This window comes from Phlebotomus papatasi, chromosome 2 (genome assembly GCF_024763615.1).
Source record: "Phlebotomus papatasi isolate M1 chromosome 2, Ppap_2.1, whole genome shotgun sequence".
Lineage (NCBI taxonomy): Eukaryota > Metazoa > Arthropoda > Insecta > Diptera > Psychodidae > Phlebotomus > Phlebotomus papatasi.
In genome coordinates this window covers 88,916,375-88,931,355 of record NC_077223.1, presented here as the reverse complement: position 1 = coordinate 88,931,355, position 14,981 = coordinate 88,916,375, and the positions used below count along the sequence as shown (strand labels likewise).

At 33.6% G+C, this 14,981-nt stretch overlaps 1 protein-coding gene across 1 annotated transcript; it reads left to right on the top strand.

Moving 5' to 3' along the window:
• Window positions 1–1,469: 1,469 nt before the first annotated feature.
• LOC129804914 (alpha-1,3-mannosyl-glycoprotein 2-beta-N-acetylglucosaminyltransferase) lies at window positions 1,470–14,633 on the top strand. The gene is made up of 7 exons (XM_055852690.1): window positions 1,470–2,149; window positions 6,195–6,475; window positions 6,597–6,746; window positions 6,822–6,926; window positions 13,690–13,780; window positions 13,847–14,017; window positions 14,087–14,633. The coding sequence occupies exons 1-7, from the start codon at window positions 1,709–1,711 to the stop codon at window positions 14,198–14,200; spliced, it is 1,353 nt and encodes a 450-aa protein (XP_055708665.1). The 5' UTR covers window positions 1,470–1,708; the 3' UTR covers window positions 14,201–14,633.
• The last annotated feature ends 348 nt before the right edge of the window (window positions 14,634–14,981 follow it).

The following is a 14,981-nucleotide window of genomic DNA, read 5'->3' as shown; positions in this document are numbered from 1 at the left end:
TTTGGAGCTACCAAAAACCATCACTTGAACCCGCAGAAGAACATCAGAATGATCTTTTATGTCATTCACTTTCTCAACCACTAGGAACTATGTGGGATTGCTTCCTTTCGAGAACACCAACAACTGGATAGCCACAGGCCTTCGATTCCTCCGTGGGACTCCCAGTTTGAGTAGTAGTGCATGAAAAGGTGGTGAGAAATAAAAAAAAATCTAAAGTAAAATCCTTAAAAAAAAGTTGTTTATTGAATCAATAGATAACAAAATTCCAAAAAAAAATATATATTATTTTTTATAATTCAATTTTCTAAAAAGAACTACAATGAACTCCAAAGAAAAGCTTTTTAGAGTTGAATGTGATCCACTGTTGATGTAGGAAATTTGATAATTTCAACCACTCTAGTACTTTCTCCGTGTTGCTTCCATGTCCTCCTATATCTATTTTGAACTCCTCAAGCGATCTGCCACTGCTCTTTGATTTTCAGTCCTAAAGTTTTTGCCAAGAGTTGATAAATAGAATCCTGAATCTTTTGATCAGCCGGAGCACTTACGTCCATGCTCCTGATAAGGAGGGTCACTCTTCCGGCAGTTTCTACGACAAAATCACTTTCTTACATGATTAATTTGCAAAGTTAAATAGCAGCCACTGGTTGATGCAAGGAATTTAGGAAAAAACACATCAGTACTCCCTTCATATTGGATAGATGTCTTGTCTACTTATTTCGAAGTTCTTCTCATCATCCAGAGGCATATCCACAATCTTTTTCTACTGTCCTTCCATTTGTATTCCTGAAATATTTCCAGAAGGCCACTGTACTGTGGAACACCTCAAGAATACACAGATGGATTAACTTTCGGCAATTTCTGGAGGAAAATCACAGGAAATGTTCCTTCAAAGGCTGGGTTGGATTCCACCAGGAACGACATCTCCAGAAAAACACTATTCCCTTTCATATTTAGAAGATTTTCTTCAGAAATTCACTAAATACTATCCCAAGGAACTTCACGAAACGTTTTTCTCACTTTTTCCAGCAGAAAATAACAAATTTTCGTGAAAAACAATCTTGAATCGTGATGGTTTCCTTCAAGAATTCTGTCAAGAATGACTTTGATATGAATTTTATTCCAATGTGTAGCGGGTAATTTCTTTCAAAAAATTTTGATGGAAATTACCTTCAATTGGATATGATTTTTGAAGAAATTTGTCTACACATATTAGACAAATTTTCTTAAAAATCCATCTTTTTGTCAAAAATTCTCACCAATGTGTAGGCAATTTTCTTGAAGAACACTTCTTAAGGCTCATTTTTGTTAGAAATTTCTTATAATGTGTAGACAACTTATCTGCCTTAAATCCACCTCTTATTTTTAAGAGTTTCAACTGAAAAATTCAAATTTAAAATTCTCCCTAGCGGCATCGAGTGAGCAGCTGATAAAATAAAAAAAATATCTGCTCTGCTGTGCTGTATCGCGCAGGTACACGTCAATTTTTGCCACATGACAGCCGAGTGGCAGTGTAAAAAAAAATTCCCCCAGTCTTCAGTGTTGTTGAGAAAAATCGTGAAAATCGGTGTGAAAGTCGCGTGAAAAGGTATGTGTCAGTGGCAGTAGAGGTAGAGCCGGTCGCGAGGGACAATGCTAACGCGACGTAGAGTGAGAAACGCAGGGAAATTACGGCGGATTCAGGCTTCCGGATGTTTGGGCTGCTAAAATGCGCCTCATCCAGCAATTCCTAGTTGTGACCTTCGTATCCATCTGGGTCATTGTCACGTATATCGTGTTCTGGCGCCCAGATACACCGGGACTCCGATCCACCAATTCCGAAGATCCACTCTATGCCGAATTCTTGGAGAAGCTCAATCTCCTGGAAAAGTCCGTAGACCGGCAGAGTGACGCATATCAGAAGTTGGTGGCCAAACTCCTGGTGCTACTTGAATCTCGCGTTGAACATCCCACAACTCTAGCCTCCACAAAGGCAGCAGACGGAGTTCGAGAGATCTCACTGGAAACTGTTGATAATTCCCCACCATTCACTGGTCCAGTCATTCCGATTATTGTGTTTGCCTGCAATCGGATCTCCATCAGCAACTGCCTCGATAACCTCATCCAATACCGTCCCAACAAGAAGCAATTCCCCATCATCGTGTCACAGGTAAATCATGTCTCCGGACTTCCTATCCCTCTCTGAGCAACGACCCGGGAAAAGGGGGCGGGCTGGAATACATTCACATATTCTCTTGCTCTGATGAATATTGTCGGACGATAATGAGCTTCCAAGCTCATTTTCCTTATCCCTCTGCGATCTGCACAAATGTTTCAGCAGAGAGAAAAAGTGAATACAGTTCATGGGCAGAAAATTGCAAGCAAAGAAAAATCTTAGTATTGCTTTTTTTCAATTTATTTTGATAAATTTCAATTTAGGGTAACGTGTGGTATTTTGGGACACTAGCACTTTCAAGTTTCAAACAGCTTAACGACTTCTCAAATAATTTTTTTCTTTGTTGATAGAGATATTTGTGTTCCTTGCTATCCGGAATAAGATTCTTATCGGAAAATGTTGTAAAATGCATTAAGTTTTTTTTATACAAAATAGCAAAAAAAAAGGAAAGAAGTAAGAGTGGTATATTTCGGGACAGTTGGGTATTTCGGCACAGACAAAAGTCGTTATTATGCAAATAAATTTCACCGAGCCTGATAACTTACCTTTAAGTAGAAGTTCTAAACTTCACTCTTTCATAAAAATGTTATTTAAATTTCGCTTTTAAAAAATCTAAACACTGTGTTGACATCTGCAAAATTGACCACACTGAAGATCTTGTAAAAAGTGATACCCATATTATGTCCCGAAAAGCACCTTGTCCAGAAATACCACCTCTTACCCTAGTTTTAAAGTTTCAAAATTTTAAAAGTGAATTGCAATCGTTTGTGCTAGAAGCTCATTTTTGTAGTTTTTTTATTAGTGCAAAGAAAAACAATTATTTTCTCAACACATTGGTTTATTGTATTTCTTTCGTACATTATAAGTTCGTTTGATCACCACTGCATTGATATAGACTTGGGACTTTTAGAGAGCCCTTCTATAAGTCAACCCAAGGATCGTTAACATACCTCTCAAATTTCCTCACTCCTCCACTCCCCTTTAAAAACAAAAACCATGTTTTTTTTCTTTTTTTTTAATGTCGAATTATTCATTCTTAATACCGGATTTTAAGGTCACATGTTAAAAGGCCTGGGGTTTATGTTTGGGCTCGTTGGAAAGTTCTTGGAATTCCTGATAAACTTGAACAGTATCCATTAGGTTAGGAACCGGTAATGAACTAGTTCATGCCCGATAAGTAATTAACTTAGTTAAATAACTTAATAACTAATTCTTCAAAACATTTCCGTGCTTTACCTCAAAAGTAAATTAGAAATTATTACAAAGTAAAAACTACAGTAGAGTCTCGCTATAGGCCATCGCTCTATAGTCCACAATTTATCGACCGTTGATTTCAAAACACTGATTTTAAGTTAGGTTATGTTTTTTAGTACGCGACATGCGATGTTGGCATAATTATTTTAATATTTTTGGCAATCTTAATTGAGTGTAGTTGGGATAATTGTGATCCATAATGAAGAGAGCGAGTACAAGTAGCACAATCGCAAAGAAAGTGGAAGCCGTCGAGCAATTTCAATACTAAAAATCGTTGATAATTTTAAAAAATGGCATGGACTTAGTGCGACCCAAGTGTCAAATCTGGAACCAAATATGGACTATAGCGAGGCTCTACTGTAAATTAAATTTGTTATGACATTCAAAAGAAGAAGAAGAATCTGCGAGAGCATGATAGAAGTACGCTAAGTTTTTAAGAAAGAAAGGGATGAGAATTTCGATTACATGGAATTTTCCTGATCTAAAAGGTGTGCTAGAGCCGTTAATGCCATTCAGGATTATGTAGTGGCTTGATTCCAAAGCCTTGAAATCCAAACTACCCCTGTCCAAATCAAGATGTGAAAAAGTGGCTTTTAGAGTAGACCGTGAGCGGTGATCGGCAAAATAGTGCCAATTTGGATCTCTAAATCGGCAGATCAGTACTAATTTTATCAGTACAAAAACCTCGTTATTTATGATAAATCAAGTTTTATATAATAGCTCCACACTTGTAATACAGAAGGAAAACTCACTTTTTAACAATTTTATTTTATTAAAATAATATTATTCAGTCTTATAACTTTTTTTAATTTCATAATAGCTATAGAATTGAATTCTTAAAATGTTACAAGCGACTTAAAAAAAATATCTCTATAACCCAATCTGAAGAAGATTTTTTTTAATTTATTATGTATTTTATGTATAAGAGGAAGCTGCAAACATTGTGATTTTCTATTAGTTGTAAGTGTCCAAAGAATGAGACCTAAATGTATAAATGGGTACTGAGAAGAAGTGTTCATAGAAGAAGAACATAAATTTATTTATGTAAATTAAATAAAAAAAAACATTGAGCACTTTGGACTGTCTTGACGGTTCTGATACTTTGCCAAAAAACAAAATTTAAACGAAACACGTCAATTATTGCTACTTTATAAATGTGTAATCAATTAGGACCTATGTATACAGGTTAGAAATTTCAAGACCTTTCCACAAAATAAAAATTTGATCAAATCTGTTGAGAAATAGGCGCTCTAGAGTGATTAAATTTTGACATTGTATCATTCAAGATGGCGATTTTTTCAGTCACAAGTGTCTAAGGTCGAAATGTTCACTAGGACACTATAAAACATGTAAAAAATGAAAATGCTTTATTTCTTGAAATATTCCAAAAAGAGTAATTTCTGAAGGAAAAGGAGAGACGTACGTTAGGGATGAAATTGCAGTAACATTTAATAATAGTTAATTTGTCCTAGAAATCTTGATCAGGAGCTGAGATACATCATTAAAAACTTTAGACCCCTTTTACTAACATAAACATGTGATCTCATGCAATATACTTAAAAGTAAATTTTCAACAACTTCAATGCATTATAGCCAAATCGCACTAAAGTAGCAAGGTTTCTCGATGGTTTTTGACAGAGCAGGACCTCTAGAATAAATAGAAATTGGTTATAGATCGGGACCTCGCGGGCCTCTTTACTGTTTCTTTGGTTCAAATTTATGTCATTTTTTCATATAAAATCAACCAAATCGCAATGCAAGGCCAACTTTGACGTATTATTTCAAGGTACCTTAACTTTAAAGAAAAAAAAATCTGGGTATAAGGTTTAGTGAGGATACTAGTCAACAATTATTTGGCGATATTAGATTTCAAAAATTTGAAAAAAAAAATTTCGATTTTTTGCCAGGTTTTTGGGTATTCTTCCAGACTGTGCGACGGGTCGATATAATTTTACCAGAAATCGGAAGATGGGCATGAGTTCGGTATGAAATCGGCATAATTTTTGGAAAAAATCAGCAAATCGACACTCGAGTAAACCATCCAAAAGTTCACTGATCCCCCTATCCTTATAGCGTTATAGCCCTTAAAAATTCTTGAAATGTTCTCTTTATATATTTAATATTTTACATTCTTTTCTGAAAATGTTTTTATTTATAAAAAGTACTTAAGATATATTTTTATGAATTTCTTATTAGAATTCTAGCAGTTTATTTGCTTTAAGCTCCCACTAGCGGTGGTCAAATAAACTGAATATGATTTGAAGCATCTGAAAAATTCCTTAAAAAAGTAATCATTTTCATAATTAACATCTAAATTGAATTTATTCGGTAAATAAATACAAATACTTAATGAATAAAGCAATAGTCATGCTTGGAGTGAATTTGAACGCTTTAAAAAAAAATGTATTTGATGGGTCATGTACTGTGGGAGCAGTACAATTTCCTGTGACTTTCATTAAATCGTTTTTCTCTGCAATTTTTCTCAAATATTGTACTGGTATGTTTATGAATGCGTGTAGCAGCAATATGAGGGGGAATATCTGTGTTTATCGCTAATTCAAGGCTAGGAAGAACATCATTTTAGAAGCTGTGATATAAAAAAAAAACGACACCTTCAGAAATGTATATGTGCTTCATATCAAATTGCTCAAATAAGTGTAGACTTTTCCTCCAACCTTATCATATTTCTTCACTTGTCCTAATTGATTTTCCATGCGATATTTCTCGTGCTGCCAATCACTTTTTTTTAAAGACATTTTGGGTTTACTTAATGTGGCATTTGCAGGATTGCGATGATAATCCAACGAGGGATGTGATTCTTTCGTACAAAGAGCAAGTGTCACTAATTTCTCAGCCAGATCAATCGGACATTATTGTTCCGCCGAAAGATAAAAAGTTTAAGGGGTACTACAAGATAGCCCGGCATTACGGTTGGGCTCTCAATACTGTCTTCTCCCGTGGCTACGACTATGTCATCATCGTGGAGGATGATCTCAATGTGGCTCCGGATTTCTATGAATATTTCCTGGCCACGTATCCGCTGCTGAAAAACGACTCTTCCCTCTGGTGGGTATTCTTATCTCGTGGCTTCTGGCACGTGGCATGGTGCTCAGTGACCCATTTGCCGCAGTCTATTTGGGGAAAGACAATGGCGGGAAATATCTAATTGTTCAATATGTTGATACAGGTGCGTGTCAGCGTGGAATGATAATGGAAAGGTGGGATTAATTGACGAAGCGGCTGCGTCATTGCTCTATCGAACGGACTTCTTTCCTGGACTAGGATGGATGCTCTCGAAGGAATTGTGGGCGGAATTATCTGTTAAATGGCCTAAAGCGTAAGTAAACAATTACACTGAAAAGACTCTTTTATTGCTAAGCCTCGCACAAAATAAAAATAATTCAATCAATAGATTCTGGGACGATTGGATTCGACATCCAGAACAGAGAAAAGAAAGATCCTGCATTAGGCCTGAGATATCGAGAACGAGAACTTTTGGAAAGATTGGCGTATCAAAGTGAGTACAAAAAAATAAAAGAATCTTAGCTAAAACGAGAGAAAAAAATAATAGTGAAAGCTTTACATATTCATTACAAATATTTATTCATGTTTGTATATAAATACAAAAGAGGTTCTCGCAAGAAATTACTTTGCAAAATGGTTTTATCTCATTTTCTACCGCATTGCCGTGCAACATTATTATTCATTGTGCTTTGTTTTAATTAATTGAAAATGTATATTCACGCTTCAACAATTCATTTATCAACATAATTTGTGCAAAAAATTACTTAACAAAGCGAACTTAACGGGGTCAATTTGAACATTGGTTAATTTTTTAGCATGTGATTATCAATGTTAATTTCACTGGATTTCAATTAACAGGCGGTGATTCATACGGAAAATTTGTTTTTGCAATTATCAAAGAACATTTCGAGAGACTCATCAAATTTTTATAAGGCTTACGATACTCGAAAAACTTTGAATGAGTCGAAAGTTAAGATGAAAAAATCTTTAGAAGGTTCTGAATTACTCGAGAAACCTTCACGGAATGTTAGAAAATCTAATAATGCTTCGAAAATCCTTGCAAATCCAGAAAAACGTTGAATAAGGCTTTAGGAGTACTCAAATCATTTGAGTAACTTAATTTTTTTTGGAGAAATATTTGAAACATTTTGTGAAATCACAGTAAAACATCGAAAAGCCTGAGAAACCGTAACACATGTTTCGAAAAATCAGAGAAACCCTGAAAAAGGCTTTGCAAAACTTGAGGAACCGTGAAAAATGTTTCGGAGAAACAAAGAACCATGAGAAAAGATTTCGTAAAGCCTGAAAAATTTTAAGGAATATTTCGATAAAGCAGAGAAACCGTAAGGGTTCGCAAAACCTGATAAATCGTGATAAGTGTTCCGGAAAAACAAAGAAATCTTGAAAAAGGCCTTGTAAAACTGGAAAAACTTTAAGTAAGGGCCTTGACAGACCTGAGGATAAGCCGAAAGATGGCTTAGCGTAATTATATTCGAAATAATGGTTAGACTTCATTTCCATCATTTTCCACTAAGTCGCCTCTCGGCTTAAGTCGTAAGTGTGTCTAGGGCATAAGGCTTTGCAAAACCTATCTTAGGAAATATTTCGAAAAAGCAAAGAAATCTTTAGAAAGGTTTTCCTAAAACCGGAAAAACCTTGAGGAATATTTCGAAAATCCGAGAATCTTTGAATAAGGCTTCGCGAAACCTAAGAAACCGTGATAAATGACTCAGAAGAGCAGGGAAAACTTAAATAAGGACTCGCAAAACCTCAGATACCGCAATAAATGTTCGAAAAAGCTGAAATATCTTGAGAAAATCTTCGTAAAACCTGAATGTTTCAATAAAACAGAGAAACCTTGAGAAGGGCTTTGTAAAATCTGAGTGAGAAACCATTATAAATGTTTCAGAAAAGCATAGAAATCTTGAGAAGGGCTTCACAAAACTTGAAAAACTTCAATGAATGTTTTATAAAAGAAAAATCATAGCAACCTTAAGAAAAGCTTCGCGAAATCTGAGAAACCGTAAAAAACGTTGCGAAAATCAGAGAAACTCTTAAAAAGGCTTCGCAAAACACGAGATATCGTAATACATCTTTCGGAAAAGCAAAGAAATCTTGAAAAATATCTAAAAAAAAAAACTGAGAAACTTGAAGAAAGGCTCCATAGAACCTGAAAAACATTAAGGAGTATTTCGAAAAAGCTGAGAATCCTTGAATAGAATCTTATGCCAAACTTCAGAAGTAGTAATAAATGTTTTGAAAAACCAAGAATACCTTTTGAGTAAGGTTTCACAAAGTCCGAAAAGCCTCTTTAGGAATGTTTCAAAAAATCAGAGAAATCTTAAGCCTAGCCTCGCAAACCCTGAGAAACTGTGAAAAAAGTTTCAAAAAAGCGAATAAACCTAAAAAAAGGCTTCGCGAAACCCAAGAAACCCAAGAAACCATTAAAAATGTTTCGAGAAATCAGAAAAATCTTTAGAGCTTCGCAAAACCTGGGAAACCGTAACGAATGTTTCGGAAAAACAGAGTAACCTTGAGTAAGGCTTTGTAAAACATGAGAAACGGTAATAAACGTTTCACCAAAACTTAGAAATTTTGAGAAAGCCTTCGGAAAACGTGAAAAACATTTAGGAATATTTCATGAAAGCCAAGAAACGTTGAATAAGGCTGTGCAAAACCTGAAAAGCCTTGAGTATTCTTTCAAATAGCAAAGAAACTTTAGGAAAGGCTTCGCAAACCCTGAGAAATCGTAATGAATGTTTCAAAAAAGCCGAGAAACCTTAAAAAAAACATCGCACACCCTGAGAAATCGTATAAAATGTTTTGAAAACGCTGACAAAGCTTAAGATTGGCTTCGCGAAACCTGAAAAACGGTAAAAAAAATGTTTCATAAACCAGAGAATTCTTGAAAAAGGCCTATGGCTATATGGATCTCGTTTTAGTCCGACAGCCGTAAAAAATAAAATAAAGAACAACAAGAAAAAAAGGCCTTACAAAAGTTAAGAACTTTGAGGAATATTCGTAAATGCCTGAAAACATTTAGTAAGGCTTTGTAAAACCTAAAAGCTTTGATTATTGTTTCAAAGAGTAAAAAAAACTTTGGGAACTTCGCAAACCCTCGTAATCCCTCGAGAAATCGTAATGAATGTCTCGAAAAAGCAGAGAAACCTTGAGTAAAGCTTCGTGGAACCTCAAAAATCTTGAGAGTTTGTTTTCGAAAAAGTTAGGAAATCTGTATGTCGAAACATCAGAAACATTAAGATAAAAAAATGGAGAATCTTTGTGTAAGGGTTCGATAAATCCGAAAAATGTTGAGAAATATTTCGAAAACGGACAAAACCTTAAAAAAAACTTCACGAATCTCGAAAAACCTTTAGTCATCTTCAAGTTTTTTTTTTTTTTTTTTTAAAACTTAAAAAAAAAACTAATAAATACAGTGAAATATTTCATGAAATCAGAGAAATTTTGAATGAAGTTTTGCAAAAACACCTCGAGAAATGTTTCGCAAGGCCAGGAAAACGAGTAAAACTTCGCGTATCCTAAACCATAATGCAAAGAATTATATCAAAGTCCAAGAAATATTCCGAAAAAAATCTATCAAAAAAATCACATAGCCCGGCAAACTTTAAAACGATTATTATTATTTAAAAAAAAAATTGTTGGATTTAGAAAAACCTGAAAGATTTGGAGTATCTCAATAAATTTTATAAAATGTTCTTTTTTTTTTAAGAAGAAAATTGCACTTTAAAACTTTGAGAGGGTTCCTCGAATCTCGAAAAATCATTACAAATATTTTGCTCTATCAGCAAAAAAACTTAGAGTTTTCATATTAGCTCTAGAAATTTAAAAAATTTCTTTTAAACAGAGCCTTCAAAAATTTTCCTGAGAAATAAGAAACCTGAAACCTTTATTAATGAGATACGTGAAAGGTTCACAAAATGTTTATTTATGTTTCTCATGTTTCTATTAAAAGAAGACATTTAATTAAGCCTACACCAATTTCCCCAATTTGTACATGATTTGTCTATCTATTTTGTCAATAATGTGCGTGATTGTTTTCCTAAAACCGGCTACAGTGCGATCAAAATAAACTTGATTGACGCAAAGCCAGTTTTTTCTGGTTAAACTAAATGATTCCAGTAATTTTGATGTTGAATTGTTAAATTTTCCACACATAATAATAAGTGTGATCCATAAAACTGGTTAATTAATGCACAATATGGAAAAGCTCCTTCCGGCTATCATTATTACAATGAATCATTTTGTTGTTTAAATTTCACGAGAAAAACTTAAAGAACAGAAATAACAAAATAAAATTTTATTGTTGCGCTTAATTCAAGAGTATTTGCAAACTAATTATATTTCATTCAGAAAAACGTTCCCCATTAATCTTTAAATGGTTTTTATTTAGTTTTTTTTATGGTTTCTTGTGTAGCATATGGTTCATGTGAATTTTCCTCCTTCATTCAGAGAAAAGTGATTTTAACCACGTACTAAATGAATTCGTACAGTACATACTCTGAAACTTCTGAAAAACATTGAACAACCACTCAGTTTTGTCAAATAAACATAATCATCGAATAAACACTGAAAATATTTCTCAAGAATTGAAAAGAACTGATAAAGAGTATTTACAAAGGCTTGGAACAATTCATGTTAATATTTTTAGCTCTTTTGTTATTGTACCAATTTATCTACTTTAAACTATTACTATTTAAACTCAAAGGGGAGTCTTAAGGGGGATTTTTCTTTATCAATAATTTCCAATTTCCACCAAGAAAATCCGATGGGGAAATGTTTTAGAGAATATTTTGTGGGAATATTCTTGTCTTTCCAAATAGTTTGAGATCATAAAAATTGATGGGTGGATGGAGAATCAGAAACAGAAAGCTCGCGGAAAACTTTCAAAGGAAATTTAAAAAAAAAAATGAAACTTTGATCTTTTATGTTTATAATGAAAGTTAACATTCTTGCCTTTAAAAAATAATTCGGTAGTTTATCCGCTACCCGAACCACATAAAATCATTGAGATCGGATTAAACTAGGATTCATACCGATTTTAAAGTTAAATCTAAAGCCTTTCTTAATTTATGAAATTTTCTTTAGGACATTATTCTCAAGGTTAATTGGAATTTCGTTTAAGAAAAAGTAATTATAGTCCCAAGAAAACATTTTTGTACCTTTGTTCAAATTCATTAAAATCGGTGCAGAAGTGGCTAAAAGAATAGTCTTTAATTATATTTTTCCAAAATTACATATTTTTAGATTTATCGTCCTAATAATGATTTTTATTGATTTTTCAATAAGATCAAATTCATAAAGATTGTATTTTTTCGGGATTTTGGCTTACGAGATTATGGATTTTTCGAAATTTTGGCTTTCGGAATTTTAACCCATTCGGGATTTTGTCCCATTTGGGATTTTGATCCATTCAGGAGTTTAGCATTTTAGATTTTGGCTTTTCGGCCTTATGGCTTTTGGAATTTTAGCTTACAGAATTTTAGCGCCCGACATTTTGGCTTTTGAGACTTTGGATTTCGGATTTTTTCTTCAGGAATTGAATCCATTCAGGATTTTGGTATTTCGAGATTTTGACTTTTGGGATTTTCGATTTCGGGATTTTGGCGTTTCGGTTTTCGAAATCTTGGTTTTCGGCATTTGGCACTTCGAGATTTTGACTTCTCAGGATTTTACCATTTGGGATTTTCGCTTTTCGAGATTTTGATTTTCGGGATTTCGACCCTTTCGAGATATTTACGCATTCGGGATTTTGACCCATTCGGAATTTCGGCTTTCTGGATTTTGGCGTTTGGGTCTTTAACCCTTTTGGGATTACGATTTTCGAAATTTTGGTTTTCAGGGTTTTTTCGTCCGAAATTTTAACTTTTGGGGCTTTGGATTTCAGGATTTTTTCTTTTTGGATTTGAACCCATTCAGGATTTTGGGTTTTACGATTTTGGCATTTCGGTATTTTAGTTTTTTGGGATTTTGACTTACGGGACTTTGGCTACTCAGAATTTTACCTGGGTTCAGGATTTTGGTGTTCAGCATTTTGACCTTTTCGGGATTTTTAGATTTTGGTTTTCGGAATTTTGACTTTTAGGGCTTTGGATTTCAGGATTTTTTCTTTTGGGATGTGAACCCATTCAGGATTTTGGCTTTTGGAATTTTGGCATTTCGGGATTTTAGCTTTTCGGGAACTTGGCTTTCGGGACTTTGGCTTCTCAGAATTTTGCCTGGATTCAGGATTTTGGTGTTCAGTATTTTGACCTTTTCGGTTTTTTTGGATTTTGGCTTTCGGAATTTTGGCTATTCGGGATTTTGACCGGTACCTTCATAAAGGCTATCTATGGTAAAAATTTGAAGTCTGCGTCTCTTTGATTTTACAAAATATTGAATTTTAAAATTATCAATTTGACAAATTTTTGCTTCAGTCCCTCCTTTTTTTACTATAAAATCCTGGCTCTCCTGGCTATACGCCCTTAGTAATTCAATGAATGAACTATCTCCGCATACTTAAAATCTGTACTTCATTTTGCTATTCAAATTGTTTTAATTGGTTAAAATCATTGTGCTTTAATTTTACTAAGGCTTGACGAATTCACCTTTCTTTCAAATATTAAAATGCTATGTTTTTTTCACCAACAAAGGCTTCGGAGTTATCACACTAGAAAATTTTACATTAAAGTTAAAGTGAAAAGTTGCTCATTAAAACTTCTAGAACCACTCGAAATCGCTGATTTAGTCAGGACACATTGCTATGTCAATGTCACTATGGCACACGGGTTGTCAGATGAGTGTTTTAATTTTTGAAGCATTTCAGCCGTTTAAGGGAAAAAGTACGATTTTAGTTACGAATAAATTGGTGAGAAAATTGTGGCAGAGAAACTACCCGAATGACTGCAATAAAGTAGTGCCTGATGGAAATTTAATGAGCAAATTTTGCTCATAAATTTGCTCAATTCTCATTAATTTGCTCATTAATTATCAATCGTATTTATGCTATTTTAATCTATTTAAACCAATTTTTGTGACACGAGTCCACTTTTTTATCGCTAAATGAATCGATTTCTAAAAGCTCTTGATAAAAATTGCACATTAGAACACATATCAGCAACAATTAATGTGAATCACATTAAAATTTTAATGTGAAATTTTCTAGTGTGATACCACGGTTAAGCTTTTACGTTCGAAAAACTCTTTGATTAATTTTTTGTACTTTTATTTATTTGTTCTTCATTAATCATTATTTTTAGTGGTTTGTTCTTCGAGAAACATCTGAAATACATCAAATTAAGTGAGCAATTTGTCCCATTCACCAAGATGAATTTAACGCATTTGTTAAGGGTGAGATTTTTATTAGTTTTCTGGACTTTTTTCCTTGACTGAAGATTATTTTGAATATTTCGGTAGACAAACTACGATGCGACTTTCCTGAAGCATGTCTACGAATGTCCTGTGGTGACTTTCGAAGAATTGAGACGTAGAATGATCCAGACGAAGGAACCCGTTCGCATTCAGTACAATACCAAAGATCAGTACAAGAAGGCAACAAAAATGTTGGGATTGATGGATGATTTTAAAGTAAGTGGGGACAGTGTTTGCAAACAGTGGAGTTTTTTTTTAAAATACATATCGATTTGTTAATTGCAGAGTGGAGTCCCAAGGACTGGTTACCATGGAATAGTGTCATTTTTCTACAACAATCAACGTGTCTATTTGGCACCAAATAGAAATTGGAAGGGATATGATCTATCGTGGAGCTAACAGAACATAAAGGATAAACTGCATTAAATTCTTCCAGAGATGAAGAAATTATGGAATATGGGGTGAAAGTAGTCTGATTTCTATGTCATGGAACTGAATTAGAGACATTCCAAGTAAGTCAGATATTTAAAAAAAAAGAAAAATTAAAAAGAAATTGTATTTAATAAAATAGTGAAAATTCTATATCATCAAACTTACACGAGGGGAAAATTGTAGAAAGTGAAAGAGAAATTTTCCTCTGTGGATTGGTGATTTTTTAAATTATAATGATAATTAAAATAATCTCTTTTAAAATAAGAGACCAACAATGATTGCCAATTTGTTCCTTAGTTAATTTTCTTTTCTAAAATAACTATTTAAAAAAATAATAATAATGAAACAATTTTTCATGAAGAGAAAATAGAAAAAATAGCTTATTGCAGACAGTATCAAATAATTCAAACATCTCACTCATTACTTTTTTAATCTTACTAACAATTTACGCTGAAAATTGTGGTTTTGTACAACAACAATATTTTGTCCATTCGTGCTAACACAATAAAGACAGGTAAGTGGCAAAAGTTTGATGATAAGGTGTTTTACGACTATTTGATTTTTAAATATTCTCCACCTTTAGGGGAAAGTACCCTGCCTTCGAACGTTCAGACCTTCGAATAATGTGAATTTCTTTTATTTTTCCTAAGAGACGTACACATAATTATCATTAATTTATAATAAGCTAAATAATGTTTAATAGAAATGTGCAAATCTTTTACGAAAACTTAAAGAAATTCACTATATT